The sequence below is a fragment of the Prionailurus viverrinus genome, chromosome C2, assembly GCF_022837055.1.
Source record: "Prionailurus viverrinus isolate Anna chromosome C2, UM_Priviv_1.0, whole genome shotgun sequence".
In the NCBI taxonomy this organism is placed as follows: domain Eukaryota; kingdom Metazoa; phylum Chordata; class Mammalia; order Carnivora; family Felidae; genus Prionailurus; species Prionailurus viverrinus.
The window spans coordinates 43,788,350-43,808,412 of record NC_062569.1 but is presented as its reverse complement, the minus strand read 5'-3'; the positions used below and the strand labels follow the sequence as shown (position 1 = coordinate 43,808,412).

The window sequence follows — 20,063 nt, the reverse complement described above, 5'->3', positions numbered from 1 at the left end:
TAAAAAAAAATTAAACATACCTCCTCAAATAAAAATGTATAGGTTTAAAAAAGCTTTTCAAAAGTATTTTTCCTGAAAATACATGATTTCAAGTTTGTTAAAAGCTAATTAAAAACTCTTGATTAAAAACCTGAATAAACTGGGGCACCTGGGTGGCGCAGTCGGTTAAGCGTCCGACTTCAGCCAGGTCACGATCTCGAGGTCCGTGAGTTCGAGCCCCGCGTCGGGCTCTGGGCTGATGGCTCAGAGCCTGGAGCCTGTTTCCAATTCTGTGTCTCCCTCTCTCTCTGCCCCTCCCCCGTTCATGCTCTGTCTCTCTCTGTCCCAAAAATAAATAAAAAACGTTGAAAAAAATTAAAAAAAAAATAAAAAACCTGAATAAACTAAGTTTTAGGTGATCTTTCAATAATAAAGGGATTCTTGGGGTAAAACATTGAGAACTACTCTATTTAGTACTTAGAAAAAAAAAAAATTAAGAGGCGCCCAAAAGGGATTGTGGGAGAAAGCTCTTTTTCTTTCCATCTGGCAGCAGCCATTTCACTCAAAGGTCAACCAAGATGGGCGCTTACACGTACATCCTGGAGCTATGGAGAAAGACACAGTCTGATGTAATGCGCTTTATTCTCAGTACTGCCAGTTACTCTGCGCTTTACAGGGTACCCCATTCAGCCCGGCGTGCTAAAGCCCCCAGACTGGGATACAATGCCAAGCAAGGTTATGTCATGTATCGGATTCACGTGCACTGCGGTGACTACAAATGCCCAGTTCCTGAAGGTGCAACCTATGGCAAGCCTGTCCATCATGGTGTTAACCAGCTAAAGTTTGCCCCAAGTCTTCACTCTTGCCTAGGAATAAGCTGGATGCCACCATGGGGCTCTGAGAGTCCTGATTTTTTACTGGATTGGTGAAGATCCCACGTACGAATTCTTTGAGGTTATCCCCATTGATCCATTACATAAAGCTGTGAGAAGAAATCCCAACACTCACTGGATCAGCAAACTAGCTCTCAAACAGGGAGATTCAAGAATTGACCTGTAGGCCCCAAGAGACATGGCCTTGGAAAGGGTCACAAGTTCCACATGAGGCAGCTTGGAGAAGACGCAGTACCCTCCAGCTCCACTGTTACTGCTAATGTAAGTAAATTAAAATTCTTAACCTAATAAACAATTTATGACAGTCAATATTTTTTAAAATATGTTTGCCACTTCTTTCCTAAATTCAAAATTTTCTTTCAAATAAAGGGTAATTTTAAACAAGGTTATAGTGATTTCTCTCTTACCAGAGTATCTGAAAAAGCACATCTTAGAACATCAGGCTAGCTTTGTTTCGCATTGTTTCAAGAAAAAAAAATCTGTATTAATGTTACGGGTAAAAATGTGTCTTGTCCTCTTAATTATCTTTTTTTTTCACAAATTTATAATGTAGCCAACTGTTGTTTCCTGATAAGCTCAATTTTCTGAATATTTACAGCCATCTGTGTTGACTTAGTATGGGGGTATATCTGACTTTAATCTCTTTGACCCAACACCTTCTAAAAATATTTGAGAAATGGAAATTTCATTTGTAAATATTACAAAGTTAGCAGTTCAAGCATGATATTAATATATTCTCATCCTAAAGTTTCATCTGTTTATGAACTTGAGTCTCTTGGAATTTCTAATTCTATTAGGTCAGGAGATTAAATTCCTCCAAATATGTATTCAAATGCTCTTTTTTTCTTCAAATCTGAGAAATGTGTTTGACATTTTACAGGTTTTTTTAACTTTCTAAACGATGGCAAGTTAACCTTAATTTTGGATTAGCCTATGTATGGCTGTAGGATGCAGCGGTTTGGTGAATTGTGATGATGACTAAAAACTGATTTGCTAATACTATATAGTTTCCCACATTAAAAAAGTATTTTTCATAATATCTAAAGTGTATTTAGAGTTGAGGTTTTGTTTTTTTAATTTTCCAGCCATAAAGGAGGCAGAAAAATTTTCACCAATCCTTGCAGTATTCATTAAAATAAGAATTTTCACCATGGCCATGACAAGAACCCTAAATAATTCCATGGCCCAGAGTTGTGCTTTCCTGAAGTTAGGATCCCAGACAGGCCTGATTCTTCAGCAATTCTGGTCTTCTGCTGAGTAGGAGCATTAGTCAAGGCCTGAAGGAGGAGGAAACAATTATCTCCTGAGAAAGCCTTCTGTAATCTGGAACACCACAGATTTCTCAGAATGGGAGTTGAGATCAGAGTGTCTCCTGGTTCTTGATGAAACAATTCAGTCCAATCAAGGACACACACCTGGAAAAATGACTGGCTTCTGGAAACAGTGTTATTCTGGTATTTAGGAATAACCCAGCTGTTGAGCACCAGGAAATAAGCTTCAATCAACTATATTTCTTGTTAAATGCTAGAGACTCATTAGATAATAATTCTGTTTCAATAATAGTAACGACAGAGCATTTATTGAGTGCTTATTTCAAGGCAGGCACTTGATATTCATTATATTATTGAAGATTTTTATTTGGCATTTTATATTACTTCCTCTGCCCTGCCAGCTGATGTACACAGAAATCTGCCCCAATATCTGTTGGGGTCCTGATTAAGTCTGAGAAAATTCTGTTGTAAATAAGCCACAAAAGATTTTATCTTTGATCCTTTCCTCTGTATTCTGTATTAAAAAAAAAAAAGTTCAGAAATAGTATTGTATCAGTGTTAATTTCTTGATTTTGAAAATTGTACTTTGGGATGAGCACTGGGTGTTGTATGGAAACCAATTTGACAATAAACTTCATATATTGAAAAATAAAAACAACAACAACAACAAAAAAGAAAATTGTACTGTGATTATGTATATCGTTAAAACAAATGGGATAAGAGGTATGAGGGAACTTTTTGTAGTAATTTTGCAACTTTTCTATAAGTAACAAAAACAAAGTTGAAATACTTCATAATTTCTTTAATACAATTTATAAAATTGTATTATAAATTAATTAAATTAATTAATAAAATTAATAAAATTTTATAATTTTCTTATGGCAAAAGGGCAATACATTTTCAATACAGGGAACATTTTACATGCATATTATAAAAAAGAAGAAAATGAAAATCCCCTAATTCAACCATCTAGAGGTATCTGCTATAAATACCTAGGTATAAATTCACTGAGGTATGTGTATATGGATGTGTAGTAGTATGTATTAATTCAATCACGGACTCCATTTGCAGAGATAATGCTTTGTATTTTTTTATTGAATTTAATTTGTCTTACACCTTCAGTTTGCCTAATGGGAGGTAACTTAGTCACTTCCAAGTAGTTTGGGCATGTTAAGATTTGAAGTCAATTAAATACAGGTTTCAGATTCAGTCCCCATTTTGTTACTCTTTAGGGGGCTTATGTTTGGGTTCCATTCACCTTCAGCAGGCATCAACTACCGATATAACTTGTCCCACCTCATCTTTAGCCACCAGCCTCCTGCTTCTGTTGGCTAGAACTATGACCTAGTGAAGTCCTCCAGCCTTCACAGAGCTGGAGAGTCACTGGGGACTGTCGTAAGATTTTGAAAGGCTGCCATTGAGCCCTTTAACAGAGCCCCTTTATTAGCCTTTATTCCTTTATTGCCTTGGCACATTTCTCATCTCTTAAGACTCCAAGATCTGCAGAACCTTGAGGCTACAATCTGGAAAATAAAACATAGCTTCCTTTTTTAATGGGATCTCAGAAATTATTGAGCTATCATCCCTCCCTTTGTCATGCTTGGCCTAGGGTGATGGATGGGATTCAGGCCCTTTCCCTAAGATACAGTTAAGAGATTTACTCTATAAACTCTCATATGTCATTCCTGAAAATTCTCCTCTTCTATTGAACTTTGCCACTATCTCCGTATTGGTGAACAAAGCAAACAAGCAAAAACACATCATATATAGTCTTCCCGAGCCTGTTAGTTATGACATAAACTTGGAAGTTTTTGTATCATAGCAAGACTTTTGGAAATTAAGATTCTTAAAGTTGCTGCAAATTACATTTCTCTTTCCACTGCTGGTTCATGCTTACAGGTGATAGTTTAGGAAAACGAACAAATGGCTCTTGAAAAACTCATTGAATACCCCTCATCATCTGCTGTTGGAAGAGTAAAATGGACTACTCTATGAAGGGCAAATGTCAACATCGCTCCTATTCACAAATACATTTCTTCTGATCCTGCAATTCTCTTATTAAACTTATGGACCCCTAAGTGCAGTTCAAAGTCACTATCAGCTTCCTACTCTGGTGCAGCTCCCGCACCAGTTTAAAAGGCCGGCTGAATTAGCCTCTTCTAGGCTCCCAAGGTGCAGAGCCCAGCCTTGCCAGCCCCGCAGTTGCAGCCGGGCCCCCTGGCCAACCCACCCCAAATCCAGTTCTCCTCTGACTGTCCTCAGACTCGTTCACAAAAGCCAATCGTGGAGCGCAGTTCCTCCTACAGTTCCCTAAGGAAAATAGGCTTCTTCCCACTACGCACCAGGGCAGCGACGTGGGTCAGGTGAAGCTGGTCCCCCTCGCCACTCCCAGCAATCACCAACAAAGTTATGCTATCAATCACTGTATGCCTTTAATCTACTAGAAATGAAAATTTTCCTTAAAAAAAAAAAAATGCAGGAGGTTCTCCTGAACTCCGTATGCTCAGATTCGCTAGCGACACTTCAAATGAATAGTTTGAGGGCAAAACACTCAGGGTTCGGCACAGGAAGTGAAGGAAAGTAACTCCTTGCTATCTCCAGAGCTCGGAAAATCTCGGGGCTTATTTAGAAGACCCCGTTACAGGTCACATCAAATGAGGAAATTAGAGGCAGGATGAGGTAAGGCCTGAAAAAGGGGCCTGAGACGTGAGGCCGGGGGCAAACAGTGGAAAAGAGAGTCGTCTCCCTGTGTTTGAACCAAGGGATCAAACAAAACGCAGACACCGCCAACACGCCACGCGAGCTCCAAAGGCCGCGTGGCTTTCCCGCGCGCCCGCCTTGGGGGCGGGGAAGAACCCGGATGGAACCGCCCCTGCAGCCGGGACCCCCTACAGTCTTTGAATCCCTGCGTGGGGCGGAGTTGCCCTCCTTTCTGTGCTCTGATTGGTTCATTTTCCTAGGCCCCTTCCTCGCGATTGGACTTTGCCAATGTCAGTCACGAAGCGTCGCTGGTCTCTCAGATTGTTGCTAGAAGGCGACGGCGTCGACGTTTGACTAGCCTCGCGTCTTCCAGTCGTGCGCTTTTCCTCAGGCGCTCGGAATCTGCCCTGGGCTTCTCGGCTGTGGGGCCTGTAGGGAGGCGTATCGAGGCGGCTCGAGAGCGATTTGGGGCGCCCAGGCGTTCCGCTCGTCACCCGCTCAGCGCCATGTCCTGGATGTTCAAGAGGTGAAGGGGGCGGAGGGGGTGGGGCGGAGGGGGTAACGGCCTGTCGGCGTCCCCAAATGAACCTGACCTTCCCCGCGTTCCCTTCGAGCTCCCTTCGCGTTCCCAGTGCAGCTTATATTCGTCCTGCTGGTGGCTCCTATCGCCGCGGGAGAAATAAATGCATAGTCTTGGCTGGAGAGGGGAGGCTCCTCTGGCGAGCCTCATGCCAGGGCCTTGGGGAAATCTCTCTCAAGGGCTGTGGTGGTCCTGGGGTTCAAAGCTCCGCTCTTTAGCCCGGACCTTGATTGAGCAAACACCCGTTAGATGCCCACTGTGCGCTAGGCGATGTGCTCGAAATAAAGGGCCGATTAAGACAGCCCTTGTCCCCCAGTACCTCACAGTTTATGTGCATTCTTAGGCATGGAAGTATGTATTTTCAGTGGAGCCAGAAGATTAATGTACGGCGTAAAAGGAAAACGCGGGGAAATAGCTTCCATCTGTTCTTGGAAAAGTGGAAACTTCCTGGAAGCGCCTCAGCCGGCTTCCTTTTATTTTCCATTTTTCAGATTGGTTTACACGCCTGTTCCCATGAGGGGTTTGAGGATACCCTTAAACCAACGGAGTGGGAAGCTTGAGTTCAGCTTCCCGTGATGGCGTGATTTGGGTGCCTGAATAAAACAAGGGTTCTGTTTGGAGAGAATTAAGATAGTGGATGCTCGATTTATCTGTAACGATATAAATAGCTTCACGTATAATAATGGTTCTATATTTGCAAGCCTTTTCTAGTTCAATTTCTGTTGAAATTTGGTATGTAATTAGAGTTACAGACATCACATACATCGCAATTTAAATGGATGATCTTCACTAGGCAGGAGATTTGCAAACCCTTGTTGGAGTTTTCATTTTGAGTACTTGGTGGGTAGAAGAGGCATCACTGAACAGGTAGGGTTCTTGGAAACCTTCCCCACTCCACACCCTGCTTTACCCAGAGAAACTCTCATCAATATGCGGCAATTCCCACTAAAGATTTAACATGTTGAAATGAGAAAACAAATGGCCAAAAATATAATATCGTCTTTGGGAAATACTTGATTAAATATTGTATCGTTTTTCTGTGCTTTTTTAAATAGAGATCCTGTTTGGAAGTACTTGCAGACTGTCCAATACGGAGCCCATGGAAATTTTCCACGCCTCTCATATCCAACTTTCTTTCCCCGTTTTGAATTCCAAGATATTATACCTCCAGACGATTTCCTAACTAGTGATGAAGAGCTAGATTCAGTTTTATTTGGAACTTTGAGAGGTCATGTAGTTGGACTACGCTATTACACAGGAGTAGTGAGTATAATATTAGATATTAAGATGAAATATACTTAGAAGATAATATCTAGAAGATAAGAATTGGAAGGTGGTTTTATAATTAATACTTATTTTAAGTAATTAGAGTGTATGTGAGCAAGAGATAACAAATAACCTAATGACTAATTGTTTTTTTCCTTTTTTTGGGCACTTGTATCCTATTTATAATATACAAAACACTTTTTCCTAAATGGTCTCATTTGATGGCTGCAATGATTGTGTGGCAGATAGGACATCTATTATCCCCCCCCCTTTTTTTTTTTAATTTTTAGAGAGAGGGCGCGAGTGGGAGAGAGGGGCAAAGGGAGAGAGAGAGAGAAGAGAGAATCTTTACCAGGCTCCACTGGGCGCTTGATCCCATGACTCTAGGATCATAACCTGAGCCTGAAATCAAGAGCTGGACGCTCAACCGGTTGAGCCACCCAGGTGCCCCTATTAGCCCCTCTCTATAACTGAGGAACTGAAGCTTAAGAAGATAAGATGATTTGTTCAGGAAGTACAGATACTAGGTACATTTGCAAAGTGACTTCCAAGTCAGTTCTTTGCCTTCTCTTGTGTCCCTCAGGATGTTTCTGTACTCTAATATTTCTAATTTAGGAAGATTAATTCCTACTAGATAAGGGAATTACCTGTTTTTAGGTCCTTTTTTTTTCCTTTCTGTAGTAAGACTGTCTCCCAGTTTTTCTCCCTACGTCTGTCTGTCTTTGTCTCTGTTTGCAGTGTGTGTGTGTGTGTGTGTGAGAGAGAGAGAGAGAGAGAGAGAGAGAGAGAGGTAGTATATAGGACTTTTCTCTGGTCAGTAATTTTCTTTGTTATGGTTATGTAGTATGTTTCTGTGCTATTTCGATGATATGTCTCTAGTTCTATTTTTTAACTTCTTAGGAAATGTTTTAAACGTGTGAAAGTAGAATAATGTAGTAAACCACATACCTGTGATCCATATTCAGCAGTTAACAAATTTTTTGCACATTTGTTTCATCACTTTTTCTTTTTCTTTTATCCTTTAGTCCTAAAAATCTCTATTGTATTAGTTTACATCCATATAATTCAGTACGTATCTCTAAAAAAGTTCAGACTTCTCTTGTCATTTTCATACTTAACAAAATAATAATTTCTTATTACATCCAGCAACTAATCCATAATCTGTTTTCTTGATTGTTTAAAAATGTCTTTTTATAGGTCATTTTTTAAAAATTGCTATCAAAGAAAGTTCATACATTACCTTTGGTGGTTATGTTCCTTTTCTTCATGTCATTGATTTGTTGCAGAAACTACATTTGTTTTGTGAGTTGCTTTTTTTTTTTACTTTTTTATTTTACATTTTTTGTGCTATGCAAGGTTCTGCATTTGTCAGTTCTTCTATTCCGTCATATTTTTCTTATGTCAAAGCTTCTCAAATAATTTTTTGGTTGTCCGAAGCATATTCTTAGGAAATTCTTTGGGAAAGAATTTCATGATATGGATTTGTCTAGTGTTTAATTCTCCTGTATTTTCTTTATATTGCAGCTTCTTAGATTATTTTGTAATTGTCTGAAATGTGTTATCTAGAAGATTCCTTAGGAAAGAACAAGATTTCCTGAATTTTTGTATGTTTGTAATTGTGATATTTATACTTAAAGAGCACTTTCGGCTGAATATAAAGTCCTTGACCCATATGTTCTCTCCATGATAATTTGATGTTGCATAAATGTTGCTGGTGAGAATTCTGATACCAGCATGATTTTTCTCCCATATATAAGTGAATTAGGAATTTTTGCCTTGATGACTAAAGGGCATTTTTCATAAGCTTGAAGCCTAGTAGTTTTATTAAGGTACGTCTTATGATTGCTCTGTAACTTCATTTTCTTCTATTTCACAAAAAATTTCTTTAATTACAGTTTTAAATACTTGCTTTGTCCTTTAGGGACTCCATTCTACTCTGTATGTATTAGATCTCTTCTGCATATATATATGCCTGTGTATGTGGTTATTTCTTCCTCTGAAATACTTTCATATTTTTTTCACTTTTTAATTTTTCGTCCTTTATTTCCGTTACCATGTTTTCCATAAAGTCTGTGGACTTTTGTGTTCTTCTTTAGTTTTTAATTCTGAAATAGTTTTTCATTTCTGATTTTTTCCTGAAGTCAATTCTTATCATGTCCATCTCTTCTTTAGTTCTCATATCCATCTCTGAGCTTTCCTATTTCTAATTTGTGTTTTTTTTCAAAACTTAGATTGTTTTCTAAATTATTTTAAGCCATTGTGAAATGCTAGATTATGGTTGTTTCTGATCTTAGAACATTCACTATTTGTTGATCTTAGAATAATTTCTGTGACACTGGTAAGCTAATGTAAATGTGGTAAGCTCATTAAAAGTAATCATCGCTTTTTTAATTTTTCAAAATGTATTTTATAGGTAATACATATTCATTACTTTAAAATGGCTAAAAGAAAAAGCACTAAATCTTCTTGTAGTCTACCATCTTGGACCATAACTTACTCATTTTATTTTTCTACACTTTATTCTGTGAGCATATGCATGTAAATTGAAATCACGTTATGTATTTAAAAAATGAGATCATAATATGCCTATTACAGTGATTACCCTTCTTTCTCTTGGTAGAATATTAGGAATATCTTTTCACATCAATACAAGTCTATATGGTACCTTAAATTTCCTTATTGATGGACATTTTGGAGTTAATCATTATTATGAAAATGTAATAAAAATTGAGGTATTTATCTGTTCATACTTATTATTTTCAACTTTTTTCCAGCTCTATTGACATGTGGTTTACATGAGAAAATGCACACATTTTTAAGTATACTATTCTAATAGTTTTGACAAATACATATATGTGATAACCACCATTCCAGTCAAGGTATAGATTATTTCCATCATCCCTGAAAGTTCTCTTGTGTCTTGCTGCAGTCATTTCTGCTGTACCTGTACTAACAACTACAATCTAAGTTTGTTGTTATTGATTAATTTAGCCTGCTCTGGAACTTTATTATGCATTAAATCAAACAGTGTGTACCTTTTAATTCTAGCTTCATTCAAACTGCGCATGATTCAAATACTTATTGAGTCAATTTTGGCAACTTATATTTTTAAAGAAAAGCATCTATTTTATTTAAATTTCCAAATGTATTGCTACAGAGTATTAGTAACATTTATACTTGAAAATATTTTAACTGTGTTTATGGTTATATACAGGTCTTTATTCTTTGTGTTCTATATTTGTGTCTTGTTTTTTTGTTTTGTTTTTAAGAGAGAGAGCCCAAATGAGGGAGAGGGACGGGGTGGGGGGGGGGAGTGAGAGAGAGGGAGAGATAAGGGCAGAGAGAGAGAGAGAGAGAGAGAGAGAGAGAGAGAGAAGGGCAGAGAAAGAGAAGCTTAAGCAGGTTCCATGCTTGGGGTGGAGCCCGAGGAAGGGCTTGATCCCATGACCCTGGGATCATTACCTGAGCTGAAATCAAGAGTTGGACGCTCAACTGACTGAGCCACCAAGGCACCCCATATATTTGTGTCTAGTTTTTATTGATTAGCCTCAATAGAGATTTATATGTTTCATGTTTTCAAGCAACCTTTCTTGGATTTTTTTTTTCTGGTTATTGTTTTTCTTTGTTCATTCGTTTTATATTCTGTTTCCTATTTTTGTTTTATTTTTAGATATTTGATTTGAACTTGTAATAATTTAATACATTTCAATCTTTTAAACATTCTTCAAAGTACTGCATTGACTGTATCATTTAAGTTTTGATATATAACGTTGGCATTGCTAATTTTTAACTTTTTTTTTTAAGTGTGTTTTTGGTAAGTTTATGGTTTAAGTTTTTATATCTAGACACATCAAAGTATTTTATAATAAAGTAGATTATTTCTTTCCTATTCTGAAAGTATTGTTATTATTAGTTGTAATTCTTTTTGTTATTTTAATTTTTTTTTTTAATATGTCCTTTCTTGTCTTGGTGCTTGGACCATGTTTTCTTTGTTTTTATAGTCTCCAACATTTTGATTTGTATGTATTATATTTTACTTATTTATTTTAAATATTTATTTTATTTATTTTATTTATTTTGAGAGAGAGGGAGAGAGTGAATCCCAAGCATGCTCCACACTGTCAGTGCAGAGTCTGACACAGGGCTTGAACTCACAAACCATGAGATCATGACCTGAACCAAAACCAAGAGTCTGATGCTTAACCTACTGAGCCACCCAGGCACCCCTAACTGGAATGTTTTAATTTCTCCTGTACTTTTGAAGGATAGTTTTATCCGATATAGAAATCTTGGCTGAAGTTTTTGAAGCACTTTGAAAAGTTATTCCACTGTCTTTTGGCCTCTGCTTTCTGATGTTAATCTTACTGAGGATCCCTTATAAATGAATTGTACCTCTTGTTGCTTTCAAGATTTTTTTTCCACAGCTTGATTATGATGTGTCTGGGTTTGCATCTCTTTGAGGTTAGTTTATTTGGAGTTTGTTGCACTTCTAAGATGTATAGATTAATGTTTTTTTATCATATTTGGGGGAGTTTTTGGCTATTATTTCTTCCCCTTTTCTTCTCTTCTGAGACTCAGTATGTGAATGTCAGATAGGGTTGCTGTTGTCCCACAGGTCTCTGAGGCCTGTTCATATTTCTTCATCCTTTTTTCTTTCTATTCCTCAGACTCTGTAACTGTTCCTCAGACTCAATAATGTAACTGACCTGTCTTGAATTTCATTGACTCTTCTGCCTCCTCATATCTGCTGTTGAGCCTCTCTAGTGAATTTTTTGACTTTATTATACTCTTGACAACAGAAATTCTATTTGGTGAGACCTGCTTATTTATTGTGCTTTCTCCTTTAGTACATGGTTTTCTTTAGGTTTTCGAACATACTTAAAATTAAAATTTTTTTTCTAGTTAGGGCAAACACCTGTGCTTTCTTAGGGATAGTTGGTAGCTTTTTTCCTATGAGTAAACCATACCTTCTCATTTCTTTGCATGTCTCATTTTTTTGTTGTTGAAAAGTGGACATTTAAGGGCGCCTGGGTGGCTCAGTCAGTTGAGCATCCAACTTTTGCTCAGGTCATGATCTCCCAGTTTGTGGGTTCGAGCCCCGCATCAGGCTCTGTGCTGACAGCTTGCTCAGAGCCTGCAGCCTGCTTCGGATTCTGTGTCTCCTTCTCTCTCTTTGCCCCTCCCCCGCTCATGCTCTGTCTCTCTCTGTCTCTCAAAAATAAATAAATGTTAAAAAAAATTTTTTTTTTAAAGTGGACATTTAAAATAATGTGGCAGCTGTAAAAATTAGATTTTTCATCTCCAGAGTTGTTTGTTGTTGCTGATTTTGGTAATTGTTGCTTGTTTAGTGACTTTTCTGAATTAACCCTGTATAATCTGATGTCTTTGCATGGTTAGCTTAATGGTCAGCTTATGATTATACCAGAGCCAGTACATCTGTCAGTCTTTAGTAAGAGAGGGTCTGTACATCAATCAGTATTTTAGTAAGAGAGGGTCTGTTTGCATTTGGGGCACTCCTTCAGCACTCAGCCAGGCAGTTGACGACTCTGCCTTAACCTTCATGTCCTGGTTGTTCAGAACCTCAAGTTTACCCAGAGTGAGAGCTCAGGGTCTTCTCAGGTCTTTTCCTGATCATATGTACAGCCCTTTGCATGTATATAGCCCTATGCTTGCATATGGCCTTCTACATTCCCAGGAATGTATTGGAGCTTTTCAAAGCCCCTATGAACATCTTAGTCCTCAGCTTTCCTTTTAATCCTTTTGGTTATTGTTTACTCCACTTGTTATCCACTGCCTGTAAAATTGTTTTTGACCAACATTCACCCAAGGGAGGTTTTTTGTGGTGGATGAGCTGAGAGATCAAAGAGAAATCACTTTGCAGGTGGGGATCTTCTGGAGCACCTTGATACAGGTCAAATAATGACAGTTCTTTGGGAATGAACCTTTGAAAGATTCTGTTCCATTATACTCCCTCTAGTGACTGCTAGACTACACCAAGAATTTTCATAGGTTATTATTTTTTTTTAATGTTTGTTTATTTTGATCTGGGATGGGGGCAAAAAAAGAATCCCTAGCAGGCTCCGTGTTGTCAGCGCAAAGCCGGAGGGGCTGTACCCCATGAGCCATGATGAGATCATGACCTGAGCTGAAATCAAGAGTCAGGCATTCAGGGGCGCCTGGGTGGCGCAGTTGGTTAAGCGTCCGACTTCAGCCAGGTCACGATCTCGCGGTCCGTGAGTTCGAGCCCCGCATCAGGCTCTGGGCTGATGGCTCAGAGCCTGGAGCCTGTTTCCGATTCTGTGTCTCCCTCTCTCTCTGCCCCTCCCCCGTTCATGCTCTGTCTCTCTCTGTCCCAAAAATAAATTAACATTGAAAAAAAAAAAAAAGAGTCAGGCATCCAACTGGCTGAGCCACCCAGGCACCCCCAGAAGATTGTTATTTTTAAAGGCTATCATGCAGCTGAAAGCTGGAGATGGAACTAGGGCACTAATGTTCAGCTGTTTTTCTTCCTTTTTTTTTTTTTAATTTTTTAAAATATTTATTTTTGAGAGAGAAACTGAGTGGGGGAGGGGCAGAGAGAGAGAGAGAGACACACACAGAATCTGAAACAGGCTTCAGGCTCTGAGCTGTCAGCACAGAGCCCGACATGCAGCTCGAACTCACAAACTAGGAGATTATGACTTGAGCCGAAGTCGGATGCTTAACCAGCTGAGCCACCCAGGTGTCCATCAGTTGTTTTTCTTGAATTAACACCCCTTCCCAGGGTTTCTCCAATATTTTGGCTGGTTTCCAGATGTCTGGAAAAGTTGATTCTGACCATTTCTGTCAGTTTTTTCATTGCTTTTATGCAAGAATTTTCAAAAGTCCTTACTCTTCCATTTTCAATGATGTTATCTTCAGCCAACTTTTAGTCAAGTGAAATCAGAAATGGCATGAGTTGAAGGTTGGATATATTTTCTTATTCAGATCCATTCTGACTTATAATTAATATCTTTCCCCCTTTTAGAGTCTGGAGAAATCAGACTTAGGAACAAGCCTTCCTGGATTTAAATTCTAGCTCTGCTATAGTACTAGCTTTGTGACTTTGGGCAAGTTACTTAACTTTTCTATGCTTTAGTCTTCGTCTGTAAAATTGGGTGTAATGACAGTATCTACCAGTAGTGTTGTGAGGATTTAAAAAGTCAAATCTCTGTTATATATTTAGAATAATGGTATGTAATAAGCACTCCATAAAGATTACCTGTTTCCAGAAGTTACGATGTTGAAAATTTTAGATAGTGTGCATCTTTTATTTAGTTTTGATTGTATCTTTCAGATATCAAGGATTTGTTAACTTCCCAGTGAATGTAAGTTAAAAAAATGCTGTAAAAGAATCATAAAATATGCTTTTTATATTACTATTACAAATATGAATCCAAGAAAATACATATTTCTTATATGAAGTGTTATTTGGTAAGCATTAAAAAATGAATGGGGGGTGCCTGGGTGGCGCAGTCGGTTAAGCGTCCGACTTCAGTCAGGTCACGATCTCGCGGTCTGTGAGTTCGAGCCCCGCGTCGGGCTCTGGGCTGATGGCTCAGAGCCTGGAGCCTGTTTCCGACTCTGTGTCTCCCTCTCTCTCTCTGCCCTTCCCCCGTTCATGCTCTGTCTCTCTCTGTCCCAAAAATAGATTAAACGTTGAAAAAAAAATTAAAAAAAAAAAAAAAATGAATGGAAATCCCAGATAAAGTTTGATGAAGAAAGCTCCTATTGTATGTTTATTATTTATAATATTATCTGTTGATTATTTCATTAGGTTAATAATAATGAAATGGTTGCATTACAACGGGAACCCAATAACCCCTATGATAAGAATGCAGTTAAAGTAAACAATGTGAATGGAAATCAGGTTGGCCATTTAAAGAAAGATCTAGCAGCTGCTTTGGCCTATATCATGGACAACAAATTGGCACAAATTGAAGGGTAATGTACTTTCAGAGTTTAGTTTTAATAATTGTAAGTTGCAATCTTTGAATTTGTTAAGAGTCAGTATAGTTGCCCTGACATCTTTTGTCATTGTGCCTTTAGTATGTGTTCAATTAATATGTTAATTCTTTTCTCATCTGCCTCTACTACCTTAGCCATGAAACAACTGTTCTTTCACTTTCCTATTGAATTATTACCACAGAGAAAAATTGACTTTGCTCAGATATTAGGAAGCCCACACCATCTGTCCAAGCCTTTTAGTGCATAGTTTTGGGAGTTGGGAACTGTTTGTTTAAACCTGAGGTGGTAAACTGGTAGCCTGTGATCATATGTAGGTGCATTTCATTTTGCCTACATGTTTTACAATTTTTCGTTTATTTCCAGTATTCAAATACCTGGATATCCTACATTTTATACAGGGTAACTTTTTCCCTAATGTAAAAATTATTTATGAATATTTCTGTTGACAAATGGCAGATCTGACCTTCATTTTCACAGGACATTAGTTGACTGGAACAGAGTAGCAGCTCCTGCTTTAATACCCTGCGTAATGGCCTTACTGCCTCTCCCAGTTCTACCACTTCTTTTTTTTTTTAAACTCCCAGTCTCCTTGGTTATCTTTTCTCTTTTAGGCATTTAGTTTGTGATCTCAGTTGAAGTATGGAATATTGAGGATATGAAAAGGTGAAGTTTGATGATAAATGTTCAGTAATATCTTCTCACTTTACTTGTTTTCTCCAATCTCAGTTTATTAAATTTTTCAGATACTGAGAATAAACTCTTAGTGAATTCTTGATCAGAAAAATAGTTGACCCTTGAACAAAATGGTTTGACCTGCCTGGGCCCCATTATATGCAGATTTTTTTTTTAATAAATGCAGTATAGTAATGTGAATGTATTTTATTTTCCTTATGATGTTATTAATGTTTTCTATAGCTTACTTTAAGAACACAGTATGTAATTCCTGTAAACTACAAAATATGTGTTGTGTTGTTGGTAAAGCTGCTGGTCAACATTAGGCTATTAGTTGTTTTGGGGGAGTCAAAAGTTATATGTGGATTTTTGATGGCACCGGTGGTCAGCGTACCTAAACCCCATGCTGTTCAAGGGTCAGATGTAATTCTTGCAATTCAGTCCCCATTCTCAAAATAGTTCCTACCTATAGTGGTTCCTTTAGTGAAAGCTCCACCTTCTCAATTAAATTTACTATTTTACCTGTCTTATAATCTCAGTTATAGGCTATTCTGCTTTATCCCATCTTCTCCGTTTCTTCTGGCTTTCTGTTCCTAAAAACCACTCTTTTGTTCTGGTTGTTTTTGATCCTGTTCCCTGTACTTTTTCTGTCTTTCTACTTTGCCCAAATAGTTCTTTATTTTACTTCTTTGCAAAATTAAAATGCAACACTTCTAATATTTAATAGTCACATTCTTCTTCATGGAAGTGGAAAATAACAGTTCTAATTCCCTCCTTTTTTTTCTGCTTTTAAATATAATAGGGTCGTTCCTTTTGGTGCAAACAATGCTTTTACCATGCCTCTCCATATGACTTTTTGGGGAAAAGAAGAAAATAGGAAAGCGGTTTTAGATCAGTTAAAGAAACATGGATTTAAATTGGGTCCTGCACCAAAAAGTAAGTTTAGGGTTTAAGCTTCTATTATTTTGATATCATAAGATGCAGGAATTGTAAAACATTTTTTTCTTGAGTTTGGCTAATCAATTTGTGTTGAAGGCTCTGAGTTGTAACTTTTCTCAGGAATCTTTTTAAGGAAATCCCTGAATTTTTTTCTCTTTATTTTGAAATAATTATAGATTTATAGGAGGGAGTATGTGTGTTTGCGTACACGCACACATATGTACAAAAAGGTCCTATATTCCCTCCTCTAATTTCCCCCAATGATAATATCTGGAAATCCCTAATTTGCAAGTATTGTCTTTGATAAATTATAGACAAAAAGAATCTCCCAATAGCGAATGAAGTAGAAGTATTTATCTGGCAAGAGTTTGTTCAAATAATGTGGAATTATTTTAATAATGTATTTTTTAAATGACTTTTAGTTTTTATTTTTTTTAATGTTTATTTTTGAGAGAGAGAGAGACAGAGTGTGAATGGGGGAAGGGGAGAGAGAGAGGGATTCACAGTATGTGAAGCAGACTCCAGGCTCTGAGCTGTCAGCACAGAGCCTGACACGGGGCTCGAACTCACAAACTGTAAGATCATGACCTGAGCCAAAGTCGGAGTCTTAACCCGCTGAGCCACCCAGGTGTCCCTGAATGACTTTTAATTTTTAAAAAATCTTTGAAATATATTGATTTTTTTTTATGCAACTTATACAAGTTCTAAAAGTTACTTACTGAAAGATAATTCATTTGGTGATTTTATTATTTTCATTTGTAAATTGCAGCTTTAGGATTCAGTTTAGAAAGTAGTTGGGGCTCTGGAAGAGCTGGACCAAGCTATAGTATGCCAGTTCATGCTGCAGTACAGATGACAACTGAACAGGTATGCTTCTGTTTTATTTTATAATCTTAAAAGTAAATGTTAAATGTTGAAGATTGATGTTTAAAAGAATAAGATAAATATGTATATGCTGGTATTTGTGATCTTCAGATATATTAAGTTATGAAACATGCTATAGAATAAATAGAATATATATGAAAAACATTTATGTAAAAGGAAAGTAATGATAGGCAATGCATACACATTCATACATATTTTAAAAGACATGCGTTGTTGTATAGATAGGCATGGGATGTTTTAGTATGTTTTAATATTTTTGTATTACATGAAATTTTTTTAATGTCCAAATATTAACTTTAAAAAATTGAAGCTTGAAACTTTTCATTCAATAAGGTTGCAAATGAAATGCAAAGAGAAATTAATTCCATATCTTAGCATTAGTATAGTTCTTACTTTGTCTAATTTGTGAGCTAAGATACTGTTAGGCTGAGTTAATTTAGAAAAAAAGATGTAAAATAAATCAATGGAGATTAGTCTATAATTCACATCAAATCTTTTTTGTCTTTACCCATCTGTGTTAGCCTTTTTGTCTAATTGCAGTTGCCATATTTTACCTGATCATTATTAGTAGGGCTTGAGCCTGTGCTAATGTTTTTATTTATTTTTGAGAGAGAGAGCATGAGTGGGGGAGGGACAGAGGATCCAAAGTGGCCTATGCACTGACAGCAGCAAGCCAGATGTGAGGCTCAAACTCATTATCTGTGAGATCGTGACCTGAGCCCAAGTCGGCTGCTCAACTGACTGAGCGACCCAAGTGCCCCTAGACTAGATCAGTTTAAAGAACCAGCTAAATTAGTGTAAGATTGAAATCATCTCTTAATATTTTGTAGCACATAGCAAGTTCTTTGTTTTAGTAATAGTAAATGAAATGTCTTTGACATGAAAAAAGTCAAATGTGCCTGGTAGGATCTGCCAAAATTGTTTGAATACAACTAATAGGCTCACAGAATTTCAGTGGCAGAAGGAACCTTAGAGACACTCTAAATCTAAATTATCCCTTTCATTTTACAGGAATAAGATAAAGGGCCATAAAGGTTAAGTCTCTCGCTCAATGTTGTATATGGGTTAGTTTGTGATAAAACTGGGACAAGCCTCAGATTTCTCTCTTCTGTATTCTTTTGATTCTAACACGGTTACCTTCAAAAAAAATTTTTTTTTAATGTTTATTTATTTTTGAGAGAGAGAGAGAGAGAGAGAGAGAGAGAGACAGACAGGGCATGAGCATGGGAGGGGCAGAGAGAGGGAGACACAGAATCTGAAGTAGGCTTCAGGTTCTGAGCTGTCAGCACAGAACCTGATTCTGGGCACAAACTCACGAACTTGTGAGATCATGACCTGAGCCGAAGTCAGTCACTCAACAACTGAGCCACCCAGGCACCCCTATGGTTAACCTTTTATACCCAAAGCACCTATTCATACTGCTTCAGTGAACAGTGTAGCAACTCAAAGAATATTTTAGGTACCTTTTGGTATTCAAATCTTTTAGTTAATTAAATGATTTGAAAAGTCTGAAGTGAGATTATTTTAATTTGTTTCATGATGTTTCTTGGTATTATTTGTTGTAGCTTAAAACAGAATTTGACAAATTGTTTGAAGATTTAAAAGAAGATGATAAAACTCATGAAATGGAGCCAGCTGAGGTACTGAGCCAATATTTTCCATTTAAAACTATTTGGAATTTTAAAATATGCTGTGTATCTATATAGTTTTTAGCACAGATCAAGTGTTTTCCAGAATCTGCATGGGGAAAAAAAAATGATTTGTTTTATTTCTATTTAAGACATTCCTTTTGTTTATAGGCTGTTGAAACACCATTGCTTCCACATCAAAAACAAGCTCTAGCTTGGATGGTTTCACGGGAAAACAGTAAAGACCTTCCACCGTTTTGGGAACAGCGAAGTGACTTCTACTACAACACAATAACAAATTTTTCTGAGAAGGATCGACCAGAAAATGTCCATGGAGGAATTTTAGCTGATGATATGGGTTTGGTAATTATTTTTTTCTTGAATTAATTTTATTTTATTTTATTTAAAAAAAAAATTTTTTTAATGTTTATTCATTATTGAGAGATAGAAACTGAGCATGAGCAGGGGAGGGGCAGAGAGAAGGGGAGACACAGAATCCGAAGCAGGCTCCAGGCTCTGAGCTGTCAGCACAGAGCCCAACGCGGGGCTCGAACTCACCAACCGTGAGATCATGACCTGAGCCGAAGTCGGCTGCCCAACCGACTGAGCCACCCAGGCGCCCCTTGGGTTAATTTTATTTTGTAGAAGTAATTTTGAAGTCGATAGAGATATGAATATGTTGGTGTCAGTGTGGGACTAGATTTCACTTTCATGGAGCAGTTTTCTCTAAGTCTTTTCACTTAAAATGTGGCTACTTTTTTTCTTTTGGTTTGTTTGGTTGATTAGCAATAATGTGTAAACATGTGTTTCTCATTTTTCAAATTCAAGTAGATTATCTTTCATGAATTTTCTTTAAAAAAAGGGAAAGACAACAATGTTACATGAAACTGTATTCTATCATAGTATTGTGATATAGAGTATTAAATATACCTTTATGATGCCTTACACCAGCAGTTTTTATACTTTTTGGTCTCAGTAACCCTTAATACTCTTAAAAATTTTTGAGGATTTCAAAGAGCTTTTTGTTTTTGTGAGTTATATCCATATTTATAGTATTAGACATTAAAACAAAAATTTAAGTTATTTTAAAATAATAGTTAATAAATACATTACTTGTTAACATAAATAGTGTATTTTTAAATGAAAAAGGACTATTCCAAAACAAAAGTAGTTTTGATAAGAATGGCATTGTTTTACATTTTTGCAAATCACTTTAATGTTTGGTCTAATAAGATGAATTTTGAATTGTCCTAACTGCTTATTC

At 37.1% G+C, this 20,063-nt stretch overlaps 1 protein-coding gene and 1 long non-coding RNA gene across 7 annotated transcripts in view; both read left to right on the top strand.

Moving 5' to 3' along the window:
• Positions 1-335: 335 nt before the first annotated feature.
• LOC125174881 (uncharacterized) lies at positions 336-2,687 on the top strand. The gene is made up of 2 exons (XR_007155588.1): positions 336-1,133; positions 1,958-2,687. It is a non-coding gene; the product is annotated as an uncharacterized LOC125174881 (long non-coding RNA).
• A 2,466-nt stretch (positions 2,688-5,153) lies between these two features.
• HLTF (helicase like transcription factor) overlaps positions 5,154-20,063 on the top strand; it is a 51,490-nt gene continuing 36,580 nt past the window's right edge. For 5 of the 6 annotated variants that reach the window (XM_047874893.1, XM_047874891.1, XM_047874890.1 and 2 more), the window contains exons 1-7: positions 5,154-5,369; positions 6,479-6,686; positions 14,485-14,651; positions 16,150-16,283; positions 17,056-17,153; positions 18,737-18,811; positions 18,971-19,162. In XM_047874893.1, coding sequence (XP_047730849.1) covers positions 5,350-5,369; positions 6,479-6,686; positions 14,485-14,651; positions 16,150-16,283; positions 17,056-17,153; positions 18,737-18,811; positions 18,971-19,162 — 894 coding nt within the window. In that variant the 5' untranslated portion in view covers positions 5,154-5,349. The remainder of the gene's footprint in view (positions 5,370-6,478; positions 6,687-14,484; positions 14,652-16,149; positions 16,284-17,055; positions 17,154-18,736; positions 18,812-18,970; positions 19,163-20,063) is intronic. The other variant, XM_047874892.1, reaches the window with a different exon arrangement.